This window comes from Chiloscyllium plagiosum, unplaced genomic scaffold (genome assembly GCF_037043375.1).
Source record: "Chiloscyllium plagiosum isolate Xiang-an unplaced genomic scaffold, Cpla_swu_hap1 HiC_scaffold_22, whole genome shotgun sequence".
Classification (NCBI taxonomy): domain Eukaryota; kingdom Metazoa; phylum Chordata; class Chondrichthyes; order Orectolobiformes; family Hemiscylliidae; genus Chiloscyllium; species Chiloscyllium plagiosum.
The window spans coordinates 28,413,914-28,435,896 of record NW_028270160.1 but is presented as its reverse complement, the minus strand read 5'-3'; the positions used below and the strand labels follow the sequence as shown (position 1 = coordinate 28,435,896).

Below are 21,983 nucleotides of genomic sequence, written 5' to 3'. Positions count from 1 at the left end.
TGAGGGCTATGAAATGATGCCAGCACAACACTGTGAAGTGATACATTCTGGGAGCAAAGATGATGAAAGGCGGTATAAAATAATAGTACAATTCGAAACAAGGACCTGAGGGTGTATGTGCATAAATCATTCAATGGGGTAGGAGATGTTGACAAAGCACTTAATGAGGCATACGTATCCTGGAGTTTTCTGTATACAGGCATAGAATGCAAAAAGAAAGAAGTTTTGATTAAGCTTTATGAAGCAGTGCTCTCGATTGGAGTGTGGTGTCCAATTCCTACTAAAGCTGCACTTTAGTAGGGATGTGATTGCTTTAGATAGTGCAGAAAAGATTAATGAGTGATTGATTCCAGAGCTGAGGAACATCAATTAAATGGACAGTTGGAGCTAGTCTCCTTGGAGAAGAGAAAGTTGAAAAACTTCTGACAAAGGTGTTCAAAATCTTCAGGTTTGGACCAAGTAGGTAGGTAGTTCCCATTGATGTAATGATTTAGAACAAGAGGATACCAGATGATGATGACTGACAAAATAATTAATGGTGACTCGAAGATTTTTCAAAAAATTCAGTGAGTGGTTCAGAACTTAAAGTTACCAGAGAGTACGGTGAAGGTGGAATCAAATCAATCTCAGCTGTAAAAGCAGAATGAATAAACACCTGGAAGAGAAAACATTAATATGGGAGGGGGGGGCTATAAGAAAAGCGATGGGAATGGAACCAGCTGAATTATTCTTATTGAGTCCAACATGGGCGGCAAGGTGGCACAGTGGTTAGCACTGCTGCCTCACAGCGCCAGAGACCTGGGTTCAATTCCCGCCTCGGGCAACTGTCTGTCTGGATTTTGCACATTCTCCCCGTGTCTGCGTGGGTTTCCTCCAGGTGCTCCGGTTTCCTGCCACAGTCACAAAGATGTGCAGGTCAGGTGAATTGGCCATGCTAAATTGCCCGTTGTGTGTTATGTAAGGGGTAAATGTAGGGGTATGGGTGGGTTGCGCATTGGCGGGTTGGTGTGGACTTGTTGGGCCGAAGGGCCTGTTTCCACACTGTAATGTAATCTAATGGGTAGAATGATACAAATAGCCTCCTGTGCTACCAATATTCTTTGATTCTATTCAACAAATTGGTTGCTGAGTCAGTCAGTCTGTCCATTACTTCCTGGAGAATTTAACAGTCCTCATTGTTTGCTAAACCTCTAGCTTTGTACCATCAACAGGTTTCAAGGTTAATTCCCTCGATAATGGTTTAGCCCATCCTGATGAGTCCAGAACAAAGGATGGCACTAACACTGACCTGGCTATTTTCTCGTCCCTTCCTCCTCTGACCGACACTAAAATGTCGAACACTCAGTCTGTTTGCAAGGTTTCGATCCACTCTGTTGCAATTCTTCTTTTCCTGTACATCCAATGTTTTGTTTGGGAAAAAAAAATTCTTGTGGGACTTGAATATTTTCTGAAGAAGTGTTGGTCTTTGATTTTCCATTCAGGTTTAAAACTAGCATTGTGAATGACCTGCTGAATGTAACTAATGGAATCAGACATTACCCATTTTACATCAAAAAAGCAAATTGAAAATCTACTTTCACACCAATCATTCTCGGTACTTTGGTAGATAATTGCTCCTCCAAAAACTCGTCAGTTTGTCCGATACCTGCATCTTTAAGAAATGCACAATGGACCATGATTCGTTCAAGTATTTCTAAATCTTAAATAATGACTATTAGTTATCCAAAGAACATACTAATCATCCTTCAAAGTTCAAACTATTTAAAAGCAAATTAGTTGAACAATAGTGTTTTATTTGTAGACAAGCAAAATTAACTACATTTATTTTAAAATGCAATCAAAACAAAGGAATGTGATAGTGAATACTTTGTATAAGGAGCACTTCGGCCATAATTTCTAACAATTGATAACATGCAATTTGTGAGATTTGGTATTGTCGATGTAATTTATAATTATTTGTGGCATTGCTCCTGAACTTGTTGGTTAACACGCACTTGATATATTTTTCCTGTATGATTAGAGTTCAATATATGCACACTAATGTATGATTTAAATATGCACTGAGTTGCTTTACCTAGCATTATACAAATAGCATTTCTTCCAAGTTACCATAACAACAGTCTCTAGAACGTATAATGTAATAGGTAATTGCATTGACAGATCATTAGACATGTATTTATCTTCCACTCTGCCTATATAGTACAGAATAACTAATGTTATTATTAAAAAAGTATTAAAAATAATTTGAAATGACCTAAAAGCCACAATCGGAAAAGAAAACAAGCTACACTGACCATGTACCAAACTCAAGTAAGATCACAATTTTCTGGATCTGCATGAATGCTATGATATAGTAAAATTCATGCGGGTTTTTATCTCTCTTGCCCATCAGTACTTTCACCAAAATTTCTGCCAGTCACTGCAGCATATGGAATGCAAAAAAATGCATGAATAAACAACAATCATGTCCCTCCATTAATTTTCATTGCTCAAAAACCAACTTAAAATTTTGAAGCAATCATTGCACATAAGTTACGGCAATTGTGGAAGCACTTTCAAATATTCTAGCAATCATTTAAAAATATAGAAATTATTCTACAAGTTTCAGCATAAAAAAAGCAACATCAGTATAAAGCTGTATGAATAGGATTTTTGGTCCCTTTAAATGTTTAGCTTTAATCTCTGCCTCTGCAGAGCATCAGTGTGAAGTCAAGAAATTAAGGTGAGCAGTTCTTTTGCTTGGAGTTAAGTCGCCGATTCCACCCTCACCTCGTGAGGGCGTTTAGTCAGAGGTTTTACTGTATTAGTACAACAGATCAAAGATCAAAGAATCTTAAACATAGTTTAAAGGCTGCTGCAAGGCAATTGAAACTCAATTTTAATGTTCTTGTATGTAACATTGACATTATGGTCATATTTAGCCTGTTATTTTGACTCGGGTTTCCTGGAAACTCTGTTCCATAATACCATTGTATACAGTTCAGTCTGGTCCTCATGATAATCTGTCCAATTAAAACATTCGCATGCACCATCTTTCTTACCATAATTTGATTTTGTTGGTACAACTAAAAAACAGCAAATTTTCACATGAACCACCTGATGGGCATGATTTATTGAAGAGTGTGATATTTGAGCTAATTGCTGCCACTGGTACCTCTGCCAGTATGTGGCAAAAAGCAAAAGGTTGTGATAGTCTGTTGTCACCAATCCTCTTCTATCTAGGTCTGTCTGTCACTGGACAGTCTTAACAGAAGAGGTACTTAACTTAGTTAACTAGGAGGTTTATTGCATGATAGCAATAAATTCAATTTACATTACTATTCAAGCATAATTACTAAGAACTCTTGGGAGTGGTAGAAAAAACATTATGCTCCCTATGAAGGTTAATATCGAACACAACTGCCTGTACTCTACATACAATTATCTCTTAGCGCTGAGCTCAATTTAGCATGAATATTAGCTACTGCAGAACCATTACCATGCACAACTCAGTGGTTAATATTTGACAACAAGGTTTTGTCTACCTAAATATCACAACAGGATAATATCTTGATACAAAATTGGTCTTTATTGGCTAATGATTTATATTTGACATAGTTCAGCAAATTGAAAAACACATGTTACTGTTTATCATTACATTTCACATATTTTAAGAGAAGATTGTCACAGTTTCCAATTGATTTTGTTTCTCACCATTCTGTTCTTTCTGATCTTGTCATTCCTGAATATTTCAGAATAAAAGTAGAGATTAGCCAAGCAGCTTTATTATAATTTTGAGATCTTTATATCAATGGATTAAATTTGCATGTGTCTTGATGCGCTGTGTATGCAGCTTTAGGGAGATGTATTTTAAATTGCTGCCATTCATAATGTACCTCCAAAGGAGGTGATCCAATAATCCCATGATTTTCAGTCAGCCTGAGAAACACTATTAGAAATCAGAATGTACTATACTGAGCTCCCAGTGAATGTATTTGAAAATAAGATTGCATATAGGTTAAAAATCCACATTGTTCCACCAATCTTTGTGTATGATTGGTATGTTCATGTCAAAGAAAAAAATGCAACAATGTTCACCTTTTTGCATAATGAATTAGTAATAAAGCTTTGACTGAAATCTGTTAAACCCCTTCCAGTGAATACATATACATTTCCTGATAACTTACATATACAGCTTCTTTTCATTTTTCCTAATTTAGCTTTGCCCTATGTTGTCCGAATTTCATTTACAGTCATGCTTTTGTTTTCCAAAACTCTATTTTCCTTTATTCCCTGGGTCAAATTCCAGTTTGTTCTCCTTCACATTTACACACATTCACCTCTGTTCTTACTCAGCCAATGTTATTTAGATCAAACGCAATTATTTTTACATAGATGACAGATACACTTTCATAACGATTCTTGGCCATTTAGAGCTTCCAGCATATAAATATCCTTCATTACAGTTATTATCCTATTATAATATATACTCACTGGAGCCTGAGAGAAAACACTGGCAATCCCTCATGCTGAGCCTGTTTATTAATTTGACTCCAACTGTAATTGATACCATTTATTAAGTTTCTCACCTGGTTGTTCTGAAATTTGATGTTAAGTTCAGAATCCAAATGGGAAAAAAAACTAATGTTGGAAATATTAAATAACCAGAAAATGCTAGAAATGAAACATTTTGAATTGTAGTAAGAGTCTGAACACAATGAGTATTAGATTTTAGCAGTGCTTTGCTGCTCTCGCCCCACTGCTGGTGGAATTTAGCTTGCTGCCTTTTTAAAATATTTAAGAGCTTTACTGAATAACCAAGGGAAGGCAATGGAAAAAGCATCTGACTCAGCAAGGTACACATTGGATTGACTAAATATGAACCATGTATGGGAACATACGCCTTTTAACATTTTGAGAATAGAACAGTGTCACAAAATGAAGGATCTCTTCAGGCTATCGGGATCATGTAATGGCTGCGGGGTAACTTTGTTTCATGTTGGGTTGTTCAGGTCTGACATTCCTTAGGTGAGAGATGGGTCCTCATAAAGCCCCAGTGAAATTATTGAAGATAAATTTTAATTTATTAAAATCATTGGCATTTGCATTAACAAAAGTGCAACGCCAACACCGACGAAGCATCATGTTGACCATTGGAACAATGTGGGGAAGCAGGCGTAATGTCTAGAAGATCAATCACACCCAGCAGCAGTGGGCAGTGCATCCCATATGAGAGTTAGTGTTTTCCTAAGCATTGTAAATTATTTCTGCTATACAGAACAACCTCGATTATCTGAACAAGACAGGTGGGGAGTATTTTGTTCAGATAACTGATTGTTTGGATAATTGATCTGATCGTCAACAAAGCAAGCATTTACAGGACCGTGAGATCTTGTTTGGATCATCTGAAATTCAGATAATTTGATGTTCGGATACCCCAGGTTGTTCTGTATAGCACTACCCACACCATAACTTTGTGGTTTTTCTAGTGGGGGACCAAATATTGGGCATCTCTGACACCCATTAAAGACAGTCAGCACCTCTTAAAGGGAATGTGCATTCAGGGGTCAGAAAACAAGAAAGCAGAGCTGTATGGTACAGCAAGTACTGAGAGGTCACCAGGTAATTGAAGGGAGGACAAAGATCACCTCACCCCCCTCATCCATTGCTAATAATAGCCCCACTCATGCCTACCAGTGGCAAGACCAATCATGTTCCCTTATACTCAATGCAAAATTCCACCAGAATTTCTTGTCCACCTCCTTCCATTCTTATGCAGCCACTTCACACTTTATCTCGCTTCCTTCTCAGATTCATAGCCTCCTCACAATTGCAACTCTCACTTCCATGCTCTTACAGCGTGACCCACCATAGGTTAACTATTTTACTGACCCAGTCCAGCAAACACTACATTGGCAAACTGCAAGTGCTTTTGAGCCTTTTATCCCTGTACATTCATGACTGTGTGGCCACATTCTGATCGCATGTCATCTACAAGTTTGCTGACGACAATACTATGGTAGGATGGGTATCAAACATTAGTGAGTCAGAATACAGAAAGGAGTTAGAGGGCTTGGTGTGGTGTTGCAATGATGATACCTCTCTGTCAATGTCAGAAAAACAAAAGAACTGATCTTTGACTTCAGAAAGAAAGGAAAATGTGTCCCCATCTACATCAACAGTGGAGGTTGAGAATGTCAAGTTCCTAGATGCAATGATAACCAACAGCTTGTCCTGAACTTCCCACATTGATGTCATAGTCAAGAAAGCACAGCAATGCCTCTCTGTCTCGGTGGCTTAGGAAATTCGGCATGTCCATAAGGACTCCCACTAACCTGTACAGATGCACCAGAAAAAGCATACTGTCCGGGTGTATAACAGTCTGGTATGGCAACTGGTCTACCGTAAGAAACTACAAAAAGTTGTGTGCACAGTGCAGACCATCAAGGAAGCCAATCTCCCATCCAGGGAGTCCATTTTCACTTCTTGTTACCACAGAAAGGTTGCCAACATCATCAAATACCCCTCCCATACTGGTAATGCTCTCGTACAATCTCTTCCATCAGGCAGAAGATACAAAAGCTTGAACACATGCACCACCAGGTTCAAGAACAGCTTCTTCCCTGCTGTTATAGACTGACAAAAGGACTCTCCAACTTCAAATAATGTTGATCTTGTTCATGCTGATCATGCTTCATGCACCTCCTGTGCAGTGTAACCTGTATGCCTCACTCTGTATGACCTTGCATACTACGTTCTGCCTGTGCTTGTCGCAAACAAATTTTTTTCTCTGTATACTTTCACATTGTGACTATAATTTTAAAAATCCAATTTCTCTCTGTCTTAGCTGTCCCTAACATTAAATGTTAAGCCTTGCCCCTTCCCCTTTATTTAAGATTCTGTAGATATGGGCATGTATTTGCCATTTCAGTGAGGGTCAACCTGCCTACTTGATAAAGCAGCATCAATGTATTTCACCCTGATAAGCACCAATTCAGAGACTGCAGCCACAAATGCTTTTTAAATCAAGATTAGTTTGGGACACTTTCTCTATGACTTACTGAGGACAACATTGGAGCCAAAACAGGAGGTTAGAATGTTCCAGATGCCAGTTTTCATGTCAGCTCTGCTGCAGGGAGCTCAGATGCACTAAACTATCTACTTTCAAAACTACCATTGTGGTAAAATGGGGACAGAGAATGTGAATGGAATTGCTAGGATTGGGAAATTTGAGCAAACACCATCACTTGCTCCTTTGGGGAGCATGGTAGCTTTGCATTGATTTCAACTGGTGCGTATGGATTTGGGAAAATAGTCTGCAGAAATATATTTGGAATTGAAATGTTAATAATCCAGAAAGACCGGGAAAGTCTGTGACAATGGATGCCAAAAGGTTGTTTGTGTGATCTGGGGAACATGCCTGCGCAGACACTGATTAAATGAACAGATATTGTTTACAATTTGAACCAGTCCATCTCCAGCCGAAAGAAATTGTATGTAGAAGAGTTGTGATTCCCATTCTATCTAAAATATAGTGTGAGGACAAACTAGAAAAGGAATGCAGTGATAATGTTTTTATATAATAAAAACTGTGGCTGTTAATGAATTTATATGAAGAGGAACATTAAACCATGTCAAACAGAAGCATGTAAGTTTTCAACATTCTTGCCCAGATGCAAGAATATTATTGTTGATCAATAGTTCACTAGAGAAACTGTGATTTTCAGTTCCATTCATTGTAAAACGAAATATAAGGCAGTGAGTTGAATACAAAAATATTCAATAATATGGTTACATGTCCCTTTAAGGTTACAGAATTTCATTACTCTTAACTGAATGAGTTAGTTGACTACTATTTCAGATTGAAGGTCAATAAAGAACCTAAAGGTTTTCTAGCACTTTTAAAGAAGGCACAAAATGCTTCTTGAAACACTAAAGACAACCAAGCAGAGCTCAGCAGTTTCAGTTCAAGCTAACACATTTCCCTACCTTTTGCAAATCACCTGATCATAGTCCCTGCCACACACAGCCTTTACATTCTCTTGTCTGTTATTGTGTCAACAGTCTATCCCATGCAACCACCTCTCCATTAAAAAGGAAACACAAATCTAAGCTGCAATATTAGCAACTAACGTAAATGGAAGAGCTAAAACTGATAACTTTATTCTTGCCAACTCTCCAGAATGGATGAGGACATTTTCATTGTATAAAGTTATTGACTTCTTTGGCCAAAGTAAGCATTTTGTTCAAACAAAAATTATTTCCTTCCCCATCAAAAGCCTTCAGAAAATTTATATTCAGCTATCATTATGATGTCAGTTATTTTACTTTTCAGCACTTGTAGCTTCTTCAAAATTCATATCACCAACTCATTTGAACAATCCTGTCTCCATCTGGGTTTGAAAACTGACAAACTAATTATTGATGTGTCAGCCTGTAGTGGAATGGCCACCTTTTATGAAAGGTGACCTGGATACAATATCTTTCATTCGGCCATCTATAATAAGTGAAACAGTGAAACCTTATCTAATTCAACTAAAACAGTTTCAATGGTTTTAAATCTGCAACTTTAATAGACTTTCACTGGTACTTCCTTGCAATTTTTAAAAGCTTCATTGAGGAAACATAACTGCACATGAAAGAGCTTTGAAAAACACAACATGAATTTGCATAAGCACCTTAGTGGTTTGTGACAGTAGCTATGTTTATTTACTAAGAATATTTTTATATGGCATCCGAGAAAAGCTCAAAAGCCCATTTCTGATCATTTGCAATAGATAATAGTGGCTAAGGGAGATAACCCTGGGACAAATAGATACATCACTGCATAGCATGAAATACTAGTAAGCTTTCTAATTCTTTAGATCCATCTCCATGAAACTGACAACGTAATTTTGGACTTTGTCAGGTTTCTGTTTAAATTCTAAGGCCCTGCATTTGACAAAGGGCAGATTATATATCCCACCTTCTAACTATCAGGCAGCAAAAGCTTTACTTTAGGATTATATATAACATTGAAACAGTAGCTTTGCAATATAGTGTGGCTAGCTTTAGCTACACAAGTCCACTCTCTATTTGGATGACTCCAAAGTGAAGCAGAGCCTGTGTACCAGATAATGCACTCTTCTGTTGCTTCAAATCTAACTTGTTCAAAGCTTGTTCTCTTTTTGTTGTGCTCTTGTTGATCAGCATTGAACTCACTTTCTGTACAGAAAGCAATTATTTCTAAAATTGTGACTACTTAGAATGAGCCAGTTGCAAAAGGGTACTTGGCTGGATTTTACAGTCAGTGGCACCATTTGTTAGATTTGCACTTTCTTTGTAGCCTCTTGTATCACAGGTTCCTGTCCAGTAACTGTCAAAAAGGCACAAAATCTTCTGAATAGGATTTGCTTTGACAGACGGTAAGCAAGAAGGCATAAATTCATTGTGTGAGAGTTGCAAATGGAATTGACCACTGTGCAATCATCCCCATATCTGACCTTCCAGTGGAGGGAAGGTCATTGACGAAGCTGTTAAACATGGTTTGGTCTAGGACTCTATCCTGAGGAACTCTTGCAATGATGCGTTGGAGTAGAGATAATTGACTCCCAACTTTAAGAGCAGCACTCTTTTTTTTTGGAAGACATAAAGATAGGTAGGTCCTCTGGGCCAGACGGGATATACCCTCAGTTACTACAGGAGGTGAGGGAAGAAATTACTGCGCCTTTAACGATGATCTTTGAGTCCTCACTGTCCACTGGAGTAGTCCCAGATGAATGGAGGGTGGCAAATGTTATTTCCTTCTTCAAGAAAGAGAGTAGGAATAATCCTGGGAATCACAGACCAGTCAGTCTTACGTAAGTGGTGGGCAAAGTATTGGAGAGGATTCTGAGAGACAGGATTTATGATTATTTGAAAAATCATAGTTTGATTAGTGATAGTCAACATGGCTTTGTGAGGGGCAGGTCATGCCTCACAAACCTTATTGAATTCTTTGAGGATGTGGCAAAACACGTTAATGAAGGTAGAGCAGTAGATGTGGTGTGCATGGATTTCAGCAGGCATTCGAGAAGGTTCCCATGGTAGGCTCATTCAGAAAGTAGGGAGGCATGGGCTACAGGGAAATTTGGATGTCTGGATATGGAATTGGCTGGCCCATAGAACACGGAGGGCTGTGGTAGATGGTAGATTCAGTTTGAAGCTCAGTGACCAGTGGTGTTCCACAGAGATTGGTTCTGGGATCTCTGCTCTTTGTGATCTTCATAAATGATTTGGATGAGGAAATGGAAGGGTGGGTTAGTAAGTTTTCCAATGACAAGAAGATTGGTGAAATTATGGATAGTGTGGAGGGTTGTTATTGGTTGCAACAGGACATTGACAGGATACAGATCTGGGCTGATAAGTGGCAGGTAGAGTTCAACCTGAAAAAGTGTGAGGTCATTCACTTTGGAAGGTTGAATTTGAATTCAGATTACATGGTTAAATGCAGGATTCTTGGCAGTGTGAAAAGAACAGAGGGATCCATAGATCCATCAAAGTTGCCATCCAAGTTGATAGGGTTGTTAAGAAGGCATATGGTGTGTTTGCTTTCATTAGCAGGGGAATTGAGTTTACGAGCCGTAAGGTTATTCTGTAGCTCTATAAAGCCCTGGTTAGACCACACTTGAAATATTGTGTTCACTTCTGGTCGTCTCATTATAAGAAGGATATGGAAACTTTAGAGACGGTGCAGAGGAGATTTACCAAGATGCTGCCTGGACCGGAGGGCATGTCTTATGAAGAAAGGTTGAGGAAGCTAGGGCTTTTGTCATTGGAGTGAAGAAGGATGAGAGGTGGCTTGATAGAGATGTACAAAATGACGTGAGGCAGAGATAGAATGGATAGCCAGAGACTTTTTCCCAGAGCGGATATGTCTATCATAAGGTGATTGGTGAAGGTTTTGGGAGAATGTCAGAGGTAGGTTCTTTACTCAGAGTGGTGGGTGCGTGGAATGCACTGCCAACAGTGGTAGTACAGTCAGATACATTAGGGACATTTAAGCAACTCTTGGAAGATAGTACAATGATGGGGACGTAGGTTACTCTGATCTTAGAGTAGGATAAAAGGCCAGCATGACATCAAGGGCTGAAGGGCCTGTACTATGCTGTACTGTTCTATGTTCTATGTAACTGACCACTTAGCTGCTTGAGCCCACTTGTCCATTCAATATGATCAAAACTCATCTTTGGCCTCAACTGCATTTCCCCTGCAGCTCTCCATATACCTTGATTTCCTGAGTTCAAAAATCTGTCTATCTTCATCTTAAATATATTTAATAATGAAACATTTATAACCCTTTGTGAGCAGAGAATCATAAAAATTTATAAAGTTTTGATTAACATTTCTCAGTTCATTTAAACAAGTGAAAACAAACTACTGAAGAGGCTGGAGATCTGAAATAAAAACAGTTCTGGAGAAACTCCACAGATCTGGCACCATCTCTGTAGAAAGAGAAACACAGTCGAAGTTTCAAGTCCAATATGACTTCTCCAGAACCCTGGGTTCCAAAGGAGTGTCATTGGACTCCAAACATTAACTCTGTTCTTCTCTCTCTATAGGTGCTGCCAGACCTGCTGAGATTCTCCTGCACTGTATTTCATTTCAGTCCTAACTGATCCGCTGTTTATTCTGAGACTGTGCCTTATGTTCTAGATTAAACCCCTTCTGTTAAACCCCTTAGAAATCTGGTTTCTTTAAATGAGATCACCTTTTAACTCTAATAAACTCCATTGATTTGATTTTGTTGTCACGTTTACCTAAGTACAGTGAAACATTTTGTTTGCGAGCAGTACGGGCAGATCATAGTAAGCAAGGACATAGAGATCATAGGGTGCTTAGACAGAGTGAGGCGTACAGGTTACATTGCACAGGAGGTGTGTGAAGCAAGATCAACATTAACAGGATCAACATTATTTGAACTTAGAGAGTCTATTTGTCAGTCTAATAATGGCAGAGAAGAAGCTGTTCTTCAATCTTTTGGTAGATTTGTTCAAACGTCTGTATCTTCTGCTTGACAGAAGAGGTTGTAGGAGAGCATTACCGAGGTGGAATGAGTCTTTGATGTTGACAACCTTTCCATGGCAACGAGAAATGTCAATGGAATCCATGGATGGGAAGGCTGGCTTCCGGGATGTTCTGCGCTGTACACGCAAACTCCTTTAGTTTCTTATGGTCCTGGGCAGAGCAGTTGCCACACCAGGCTGCATTCCTAGGAGAATAGACCAAATTTATCCCCATCTCTCCTCATACCAGTACAAAGGAAGATGGCTATAACTCCAGCCAGTAGAGAGTTTTTTGTTACCTAGTTCTCATTTAAGATTTACAAGGCCTATTTGAAGCCATGTGCAGTCAAATTATGCTTAGATATCAAAGACAGTCACTCTCACCATCTGGATCATCACTAAATGCTTGAAGGAATTGGATCCATCGAATTTTGTACATTGTACAATGATCCGAGTTATGGGAACCCTGGATGAGTTGGATTTTCATTATGCTGATATTATGATCACAATTCTTTGAAGAGCAGAATGTTTAAAATAACTAAAAGAAAAGAAAATAAGCAGCAGGATCCTGGGGTTGAACTGGAACACCAATAACAAAGATCTGTATACGCACTTTAACAAAATAAACATAAGTAATACAGAGTAAACATGTATACTGAGCAGGCAAGATAATGATGCTAAACTGTGCGGGAGTAGGTGTAGGCATTCAGCCTATTGCACCTGCTTCACCACTCTCTAATGGCTGATCATGTGCCTCAATGTCACTTTCCCCACAATCTCCATATCCTTTGATGTAATTGATCTCCAATCTATTAATTTCTCCCTTCATCCTCTTTGCCCTGCCCCCAAATTCCAAAGATTCACCATCCTTGAAATCAAGAGATTTCTTGCAATCTCTGTTTTAAATGGCCCCATTCCTATCCTGAGATTATGGCCCCTGGGTTTAGACTCACCAGCCAGGGAAAACCTCTTCTCTAGTTCTATCCTAAATATTTAGATTCTAACTTTCAGGATTAACATGAGGTAAATATGAGTTAACAGTAAAACTTGAGTTGAACATTGACAGACGTTTATTTGAATGGACAGTGTGATTAAAATAGACCTCTCTCTGGCATTAGTGAGCTACTAAATCTCATTAAGACTGTCTCCATCACAATGGACTATAATTCTACAAGCTTGAAGACATAGTTTTGTAACAGCCTCAGATTTAGACTACCTCAACAAATGCTCACATCTTGGTAATTCACTCACTTCTCCAAAGACCGACCTCCCCAGGATTCCTGAAACTGCACCCGGTCTGCCCTGATGCATCTAATTACTAACACAATTTCTGCAGCTATCAAAAATCAGTTTCACCATACTGCTGCTTAATTTCTCAAAGTTCCAATGTTTCTGATCTGCATAAAATAAATAATGTTTGTAAGCATCTTTTACTCCATTCTCAGCTGCATCAAACTATCAATGATTCCTAGGGCTTATTTTTGCTGAAACCCCCCCAACCCCCACACCCCATAGCACTATTCCCTAAAACATCCTCTCTATCTTACGTGCCTAGCATTTTTCCAACAGTATCACTTGCGCTGCCTCGAGCTATTTCTGAGACTGTATTCTCCTTGCTCTAAAGTGCAACTAACTCCTCCAGCAAACACCCAGATAAATTGAAACCAGGGAACATTCTTAAGGTTCACCTATCTCCAGCATGATATACATGATGTGGAGGGACTGATGTTGGACTGGGGTGAACAAAGTTAAAAATCACACAACACCAGGTTATAGTCCAACAGGTTTATTTGGAAGCACTAGCTTTCAGAGCACTGCTCCTTCATCAGGTGATTGTGGACTAACCTGCTTTGAGCAGTGCTTTATCTGATCTTCTGACTACTTTGAAGCTGATTTGGCTTGAACCCCTTTAGACTGCTATGATTTTAAGCTTTGCAGACACTAGGTTCTTGGTTTTATAAGCCCATCTACTGTTTTGACAGTTCCATCCCTTTTGTTTAGATTCTATTAAAAAAATGTGGGTAACCCTCAAAGTTACCATTTGTTTTAGATGTTTTGGTAATCAATAAAATCCAAATTTCAATTAACTCATTCTTAGGTACCGACCTCCTTAAAACATGATCCCAGATGAAGTTCAATGAATTTCAATTGCATTCATCCCACTTTCTACTGTTAATTTTTACTTTGGGAAATTAAAGTTTATACTGAAACACATGTATCCTTAGATATTCACAACAATAGTATGGTACTTCGTATGGTGCCCCCAAATATAAAATGATACAATCTCCTAATCCCTAGAAGCCCCAGTATTGTATGAATAACAGAATAAACTACATAAGTAAAAAGGGGAATGTTACAAAGTGACCACACTGAGGGCATTGCATTCCTAAATGTTGTGTCTTGCTATTGATCTAGCTATCTTCAAATAAAGCAGTTGAACTAAACTGGTGCCATTTCCCTCATAAATCAGTCACTGATACATTAATGGTTATCAGTTGAGATCTTAGCTATCTTTTTTATGACAGATCTATCAGTCATATTTCTTTTTGCTGCTCTGTCTCTTTTTTTTTGTTAGGCTGTCATACACTCTTTCTGAGAATTAAATGTTAGGAAATCACTCAAGTCAATTCATGACAGGAAATTCATCCCCTACATCATAAACATACAGCCTAATAGCAGTGTAATCATTTTTCCAGCCTCCAATGCTTTCACAGTCAGATTAAAATAACCACAGTAAAATAATTTCCATTACACCAGCTAAGCCCGACAGTCAGAAACGTGCCATGTTGCTTGACCCAGCTGAATGACTGATGTCCAAATTATAATGTTACACATGCTTATATCTGACTGTGAAAGGATGGGTCATTTGGTTTATGTAGCACATCAACAACTTTTTAAAAACAAGAAGCCAGGAATTATCAATGTATTGAACGTTGTATTTGCAGACCAGAAATAGGCTGTTTGGTGAAACTGGTACATCCCGGCTTTTATGCTCTATTTGAGCATCCTCCAACCCTCTCCCATCTCCTCTATTAGCATATCCTATCCTGCAGGGTTTTAAGCATAGCAACAATCCCAAGATTCTTCAGAAGTGTCTAATCAGACAGATTTTATTAATTTTTACCTATCAAGTGTAGCGTTGTAAAAGAATGACATGATGTGTTAAATTCAGTTGTGTTTTCCTTTTAGTTCTTCACACCAGTGTTGGAACATCTGAATAAATCGAATGTGTCTTGTAGTTTCCTATGACAACTGAACTTCAAGTTTATTAATCTGACTCTGAAAACAAAGACAGCTTTGACTAATTTAACTAATGTCTGGTATTCTACTATAATGCTTTGGTGTAAATCGTAGAGGTACTGGCTATAACCTCCCAAACCTCCTTAGATACAGTTGCATTCCTAAATGCCAGAGGGCTGGAAAACTACAAATATTATAAACAAAAGCAGAAATTGCTGGAGAAATCTAGCAGCATCTATGGAGAGAAAATATGGTTAAAGTTTTGAGTCCTGTGATGTTTCTTCAGAACCATTCTTTAGAAGTCGAAACATTAACTCTGCTTTCTCTCCATAGATTCTGCCAGATTTCTTGAATTTCTCCAGTAATTTCTGTTTTTGTTTGTTTCAGATCTCCAGCATTCGAAGTTCATTGTTTTGTTTTTATACAAATGTTACACTGCTGTTGAAGAAAGACCTTCAGTTTCTGAGCTAATCCTTACACCTTATCAGTTTGTTGTTTCAAAAGCTTTGGGAAATGCGATTTCAGCTGTTTGCAATAGGGGGCACTCAATTGCAAAAAATCAAAACAAAACATCTCCGATTAGATGTGATTCTGCAATTGGGCAGCATTTGCTTAACAATTCTGAGTGCACTTACAGCTATGCTAACGACAGTTTAAGATAATCATCTGACCATGTAATGTAGCTCATTTATGCATGCTAGTAGTGCATTGCATTCAGACTCAGGATCCACTCTCTGTCAACCAAAAGAATATGTTCAAGATTTGCATCTTTTCCGGAAATTATTCAGAAGCCTAGGGAATCTTTAGTTTCCCATTGCTTTCTCCATGGCAACATCTCAGTCAGTAGGAATTGACTTGAGGAATAATCAGCACCCTTTTATTTTGCATAAAATTTTGTACACATTTAAAACTTGGCATTCTTTTGCTTGTCCAAATGTGGGAAAGATGAAACAGTTTGTCACCGTATCACTCTACAACAATATAAAATTGTACTGTTTAGATCCACATATTAGAATAAAGTAAGCCACCATCCCCAGAGAACTTTTTATACTGCTAAAAAAAAACCCGGTGCCATTTTTAACAGTGGAATGAAACCGGTGTCTGTCACCTGTTGAGAAGAGTTGTTACGTGTGACACTGGCCAGATTTAGGTCCAGTAAAAATTTAAACAGATTAGCAACAACGAGCTTGTCCTTTGAGTGTAAAAATGTTTGGATCCTTCCTAGTTATTTTGACATTGAGATAGAAGTTATATTTTTTGTTTCATTGGGCAGAATTCAGCCTGAGCGGGATTGCAAAATAAATGGTATCACATTTACACATATGTTTTGCCAAAACTAATATTTAGCTTCATTCACTTCTTCTCTTTCAATAAGCTTTGCTGTCAGTATGTTTGTGGTATTTGTCATTGTAAAAGCTAATCCACTTCCTAAACAAAGAGCTTTGTATCTAAATTCCTCTCTATTTAGTTTGTTTTGTTGGCAAATGCTTATAATTTGGCCATCAGATTCATAGTTAGTCACTTCACGAATTTGCTTAAGCTCCCTCTCTCAGATTCATCCAAAAAGCAAAGTCCCAGCTGTTCATAAATTCTAGTTAGGGTCCTATAAAATATTCTTTTCTGACATTCAGATTATTGTCAGAATCAAAGGAGGCATATACAAGAAAAATATGCTGAACATTTTGAGACCTTAAATTTAAAACTTATGAATTGGCTGGAAGGGTGACAAATTCTCACAATTTGAGCTGTTTTCAGGGGTTTGAGGCTTTAAGAAAATGTGCATGTGCTTTCCATTTAAGAATGGGACAGGTTAGAAGCAAGCTTTGTCACGGTAACATCATGTTAAAGTAAGCACTTTGATTTGTTTGAAGTTACATTGTGCAGTATATAAATAAAAGCTGATTTCTAAACACTTTCAGTAAATACCTGCAAAGAACTTGATGTGGCATTGGTATATAGGAAGCAATGCTAGAGATCATTCTTCAATATCTTCAAGTGCTGTATGCTCAAAGACCTATGAAAAGTTCTAAATTTTAAGAATATGTAGAGTATTTGTTGGAGAAGGCAGATCGTACCATACATCAGGGTAGCGCATCAGGGTAGCAGTACAAAAAGCAGAATATAATGTTACAGCTACAGAGAAGGTGCAGAGAGAGAGGTCAGAACTAACATTTGAGAGGTCCATTCAACAGTCTGTTAACAGCAGGGAAGAAGCTGTTCTTGAATTTGTTTGTATGTGTATTCAAACTGTTATATCTTATGAGCGAAGGAACAAGGTAGGAGGGGTCTTTGATTATGCTGGTTGCTTTCCCAAGGCAGCCAGAAGTATAGATGGAGTCACTGGATGGAAGGTTGGTTTGTGTGATGGACTGGCCTGCTTTTGCAACTCTCTACTTTTTCCTGCAGTCTTGGGAAGAGTAGTTGCCATACCATCCAGGTAAGATTTTTTCTAAGGTGCATCTATAAAAATTGCTGAGAGCCTTTGTAGACATTTTGAATTTTCTTAGCTTCCTGAGGAAATAGCTGAAAATGTGTTGCTGGAGAAGCGCAGCAGGTCAGGCAGCATCCAGGGAACAGGAGAATCGACGTTTCAGGCATAAGCCCTTCCTGAAGAAGGGCTTATGCCCGAAACGTCGATTCTCCTGTTCCCTGGATGCTGCCTGACCTGCTGCGCTTCTCCAGCAACACATTTTCAGCTCTGATCTCCAGCATCTGCAGACCTCACTTTCTCCTTCCTGAGGAAATAGCCAAGTTGCTGTGTTTTTTTTGACCATCACATTGATGTGGGTGGACCGGAACTGATTGTCGATTGTCACTCCCAGGAACTTGACGCTGTCAACCATCTCCACTTTTGACGCAGATGGGCATGCCCTCCAATCCTCTTCCTGAAGTCAATAACCCCAGCTCCTTCATTTTGTTGATGGAGAGACTGTTGTCTTTACACCATGCTGCTAAGAACTCAATCTCTTTCCTGCACTCAGTCTCGTCATTGTTTGTGGTCCGACCTGCAATGATGATGTCATCAGCAAACCTATAAATGGAGTTGGGGTGAAATTTGGCCCCACAGTCATCAGCGTATAGGGAGTATAGTCAGGGGTTTTGTACACAGCTTTATGGACCACACTTTTCACTGTTTCTCAGTACATGTGACAATAATAAATGAAACTCAAACACAAGCTAACTGCCAATGTTAACTTGAAGCAACGGGTGATGGCTTAAGCCTGCAAAAACAAATTTAAGCCAAAGCAGGTAAGGTTTGTTATTGAACTTTGCAACAGAAGGAGGATCCATGAATATTAACGTGCCAAATCCTTTGTCCTACCTACTTGGCTGGCCGAGTATTGAGCTGATTCAGGGAAAAAGACTTATATCAAACCATCTACTTTGGTAGCCAGATTGGAGGAGGCAGGGGTATTCGCATCAGTGCACAGATCATTCCTTCACAGTGAAACAGACCAGCATGGTAATGTTTGACCTGGATTTCAGAATTTCTAGTACTGAATCTCATCTGCTTTTGTAAAACTTATGGACAGGATAGCTGCATCACATCTTTTTTGAGTATTATGAAATTGAGATTAAGTTGGGTGTGCTAAGAAACATTTATAGATGTTGGCATCTTGACTTCACTATCTTTTCTAAATAAAAACTACAACTCCCAAGCTTCAAAGAATTTCATGCACCAAGTCATGTAACACGTGATCTGTATTTTCCCTCGACATCTAATCATTCTACCAGCGACACAATCTTTATTGTGCCTCTATTACAAATGCTACTGTGGTAAATAATCGTCAAAGCTTCTGCCTGTCTTGTTTTGTTTTAACTCCAAATATGATGTTTTATACATGCTCCTACCTTTATGCTTAGAGGCAGTCCTACATCTAGGAATGCCCTACTAATAAAAGTTCTTACTTACTAACGTCATCCAACACCGAGGTGTTTTAATATAAATTTTGAAGATCCAACGTGTGAAAGTTTCTTCATAATTACAAAAAGCTATTTTATATTGTCCTGTACTATGTTCTGACTTGTATACAAATCGATTTGTGAAGTGAGTTAAGAATGGAACCTACTTACAACCTGGGGACTGCCTGTATTGTTGTAAAATCTGTTTCATTACACGCTTTTCAACTCCTACTTTCCCAGGGCATGAAAATGTCATCCCATTGTTCAAACCTATGCTTGTCTATAATTTTAAGCCATTAAAGCCCAAACTTGGTACTACTTTAAACCTCATCTCTTTCAAGCTTTTGATTTTTGTGGAGCCGCATGAAAAGCGTTCAATAGGAACAAATGCTGGGTGCACATTAAGTGTGTGGTCAGATCATTGGCCTGTTTGATGAATTGTTCCCAGGCCCTTGGAGAGATATTCCTGAAAGCAAAACAGTGAACATTTGTCCGGGAGTTCGTATCTCAATTGGTGGGAAGGAGAATTTCTGTCCTTACCAGCTCTTCTTCCAAAAGCACCTCCAAGAGAAATGGTGAATTGTCGGCAGTTTATTTTGCACTTTTGCAGCATTGAAGTAGCAATATCATTCAAGTGAATCCAACTTCCCCTGAAAAGTGAATATTTCCTATTTTGTAAAAGCCTCAACTGGTTCCTTTTTTATTATTTATTTTTTTAAAAAGCTTTATTTGAGTAACTGGAAATTAAGTTTGTGAATGTTCAGCACACAGGACCAATTTTCTTCTGGGGTGGGCTGGGGGTGAGTGGGTGGATGATAGGATTGTGTGGAAGGATGGGAAGCATTCACACACAAGCACGCGTGCGTGCACACACACACACACACACACACACACACACACACACTCTCTCTCACCCGCAGACCGTCTCTCATGCACATACTGTCTCTCAGAGACACACACATACACCCCACACACACATCCTCACAGGCTTCTACTCCGTCACACTCATGCACACACATTTTCCCCGCTCGCGCACTCATACATACACGCACACTCGCACTTTTTCTCGCACTGTCTCTCTTGAACTCTCTCCCTCACGCACTCTCTCCCTCACGCACTCTCTCCCTCACGCACTCTCTCCCTCACGCACTCTCTCTAACGCACTCTCTCTCACACTCTCTCTCTCTCTCGCACTGTCTCACACACACACACACACACTCACACACACAAACACACACGTAAAGTCTATGGGGTGAATTTGCATTTGCAGATTTGTATTTGCAGATACATTCTATTTTGTTCAAACAGCGCACAACCTGTAGGCAGTCAATCCATGTAATATTTCATAAATTTCTACTTTGGAGATAAAACCAGTCTGACTCAAGATTGGAATACAGACAGACTCTAATCTCAAACCTTTAATGCATTATCTGAGCTGAGATGTCACTTTTTTTTTATAATAAAACCTTCAGTTATGTCAAGAATGTGACTTGAAAGAAGTTCTGGGATTTACACATTAATGAATCAAAACCTGCAACCCATTCTAAAAGATGAAAGATTTAACAGCAATCTAGGTTTGTTCAATATATCGTATGAGTTGCATGACACTATGATCTTTTGCTATAAATTCTGTGTCTTATGATCCTGCCCTGCTAGTTACCTGATGAAGGAGCAATGCTTCAAAAGCTCGTAATTCCAAATAAACTTATTGGACTAAAACCTGGCGTTACGACTTTTAACTTTGTCCATCCCAATCCAACACTGGGACATCCACATCAAAAGAAAGTAGGCCATTTGTCTAGTGATAATCCTTGTTAACGTAGAATATTACTGAAGCAAAGCTTTCAAATGGTACCACATCATCAGTAAAAACTATTTATTAGAGATATTTGCTTACTTCCATAGCAGCAAAATTCTCAAAAGGAAATTCCTTGTCATGATAAATAAATCATTAAATTCTAATAAGCACATAAAGACTGGAAAACGAAAGCAATGCCTGCTTCTCACCGCAACTCCATTTTGTTTCTGCCAGGACTCATCCTGGGTGAAGTAAAATGCTATTTTAATTTCCACATGGTAAAATTGCACATCAGATTGTTGTTCTTATAGGGAGAAATCATCTTCCCCATCCCCTCACCCCCTCCATATACAAAAGTAAATCTTATTTTCGCATTTTTCTCCACAGTTTTACAGAATTTTTGGATCCATTCCAGCGAGTTATTCAACCAGAAGAAATTTGGCTGTACAAAAACCCCATTGTGCAGTCAGACCACATACCTACTCGCATTATGTTTGTAAGTACAATCCTAGACTTGTAGCAATTGAAAAATGCCAGAATATCAGTTAATAGTGATTCACATCAGATTGTCCAGTGAGATCTTGCTGAACAATTGGTTATATTAATAATATCATAACTGACTTCTTTTCTGCGGGAGGACTTTCTGTCAAGATGTGCATCATTAGCAATCAATATGATTAGATAGAACTAAAAGTGAACTACAATAAGAAAGTTTATGTAGACATCAGAAACTGGGCTAATTTTCCACAATTGGAAGTCTGAGAGGAGCATTAACCAGTGTAGCAATTTCTATATATTCACTATATATTAGTGTAATTCACTAATTGTTGCTTTAAATGGTCAGATGATCATATACAATGTGTGCTTATTTGCAATGTATGCTCACTGTGGGTAAGGTTTTATACTGAGAGTACAAGATCAGAAAATTATCCATTAAAAGTGTAGCAAATGAACAACAGAATTAGTGTTCCATAAACATTTGAATTGCTCATTTTACAGATCTTTCATTGCGTTCCTTACAATATTTTTGTTTGATCAAG

The 21,983-nt window shown here is 38.5% G+C and overlaps 1 protein-coding gene across 1 annotated transcript in view; it reads left to right on the top strand.

The window, feature by feature from the left end:
* Positions 1–21,983, top strand: part of plpp4 (phospholipid phosphatase 4) — a 248,566-nt gene that overhangs the window by 55,362 nt on the left and 171,221 nt on the right. Inside the window, exon 2 of the mRNA XM_043712701.2 lies at positions 21,331–21,439. Within this exon, the coding sequence (XP_043568636.1) occupies positions 21,331–21,439 (109 nt within the window). The remainder of the gene's footprint in view (positions 1–21,330; positions 21,440–21,983) is intronic.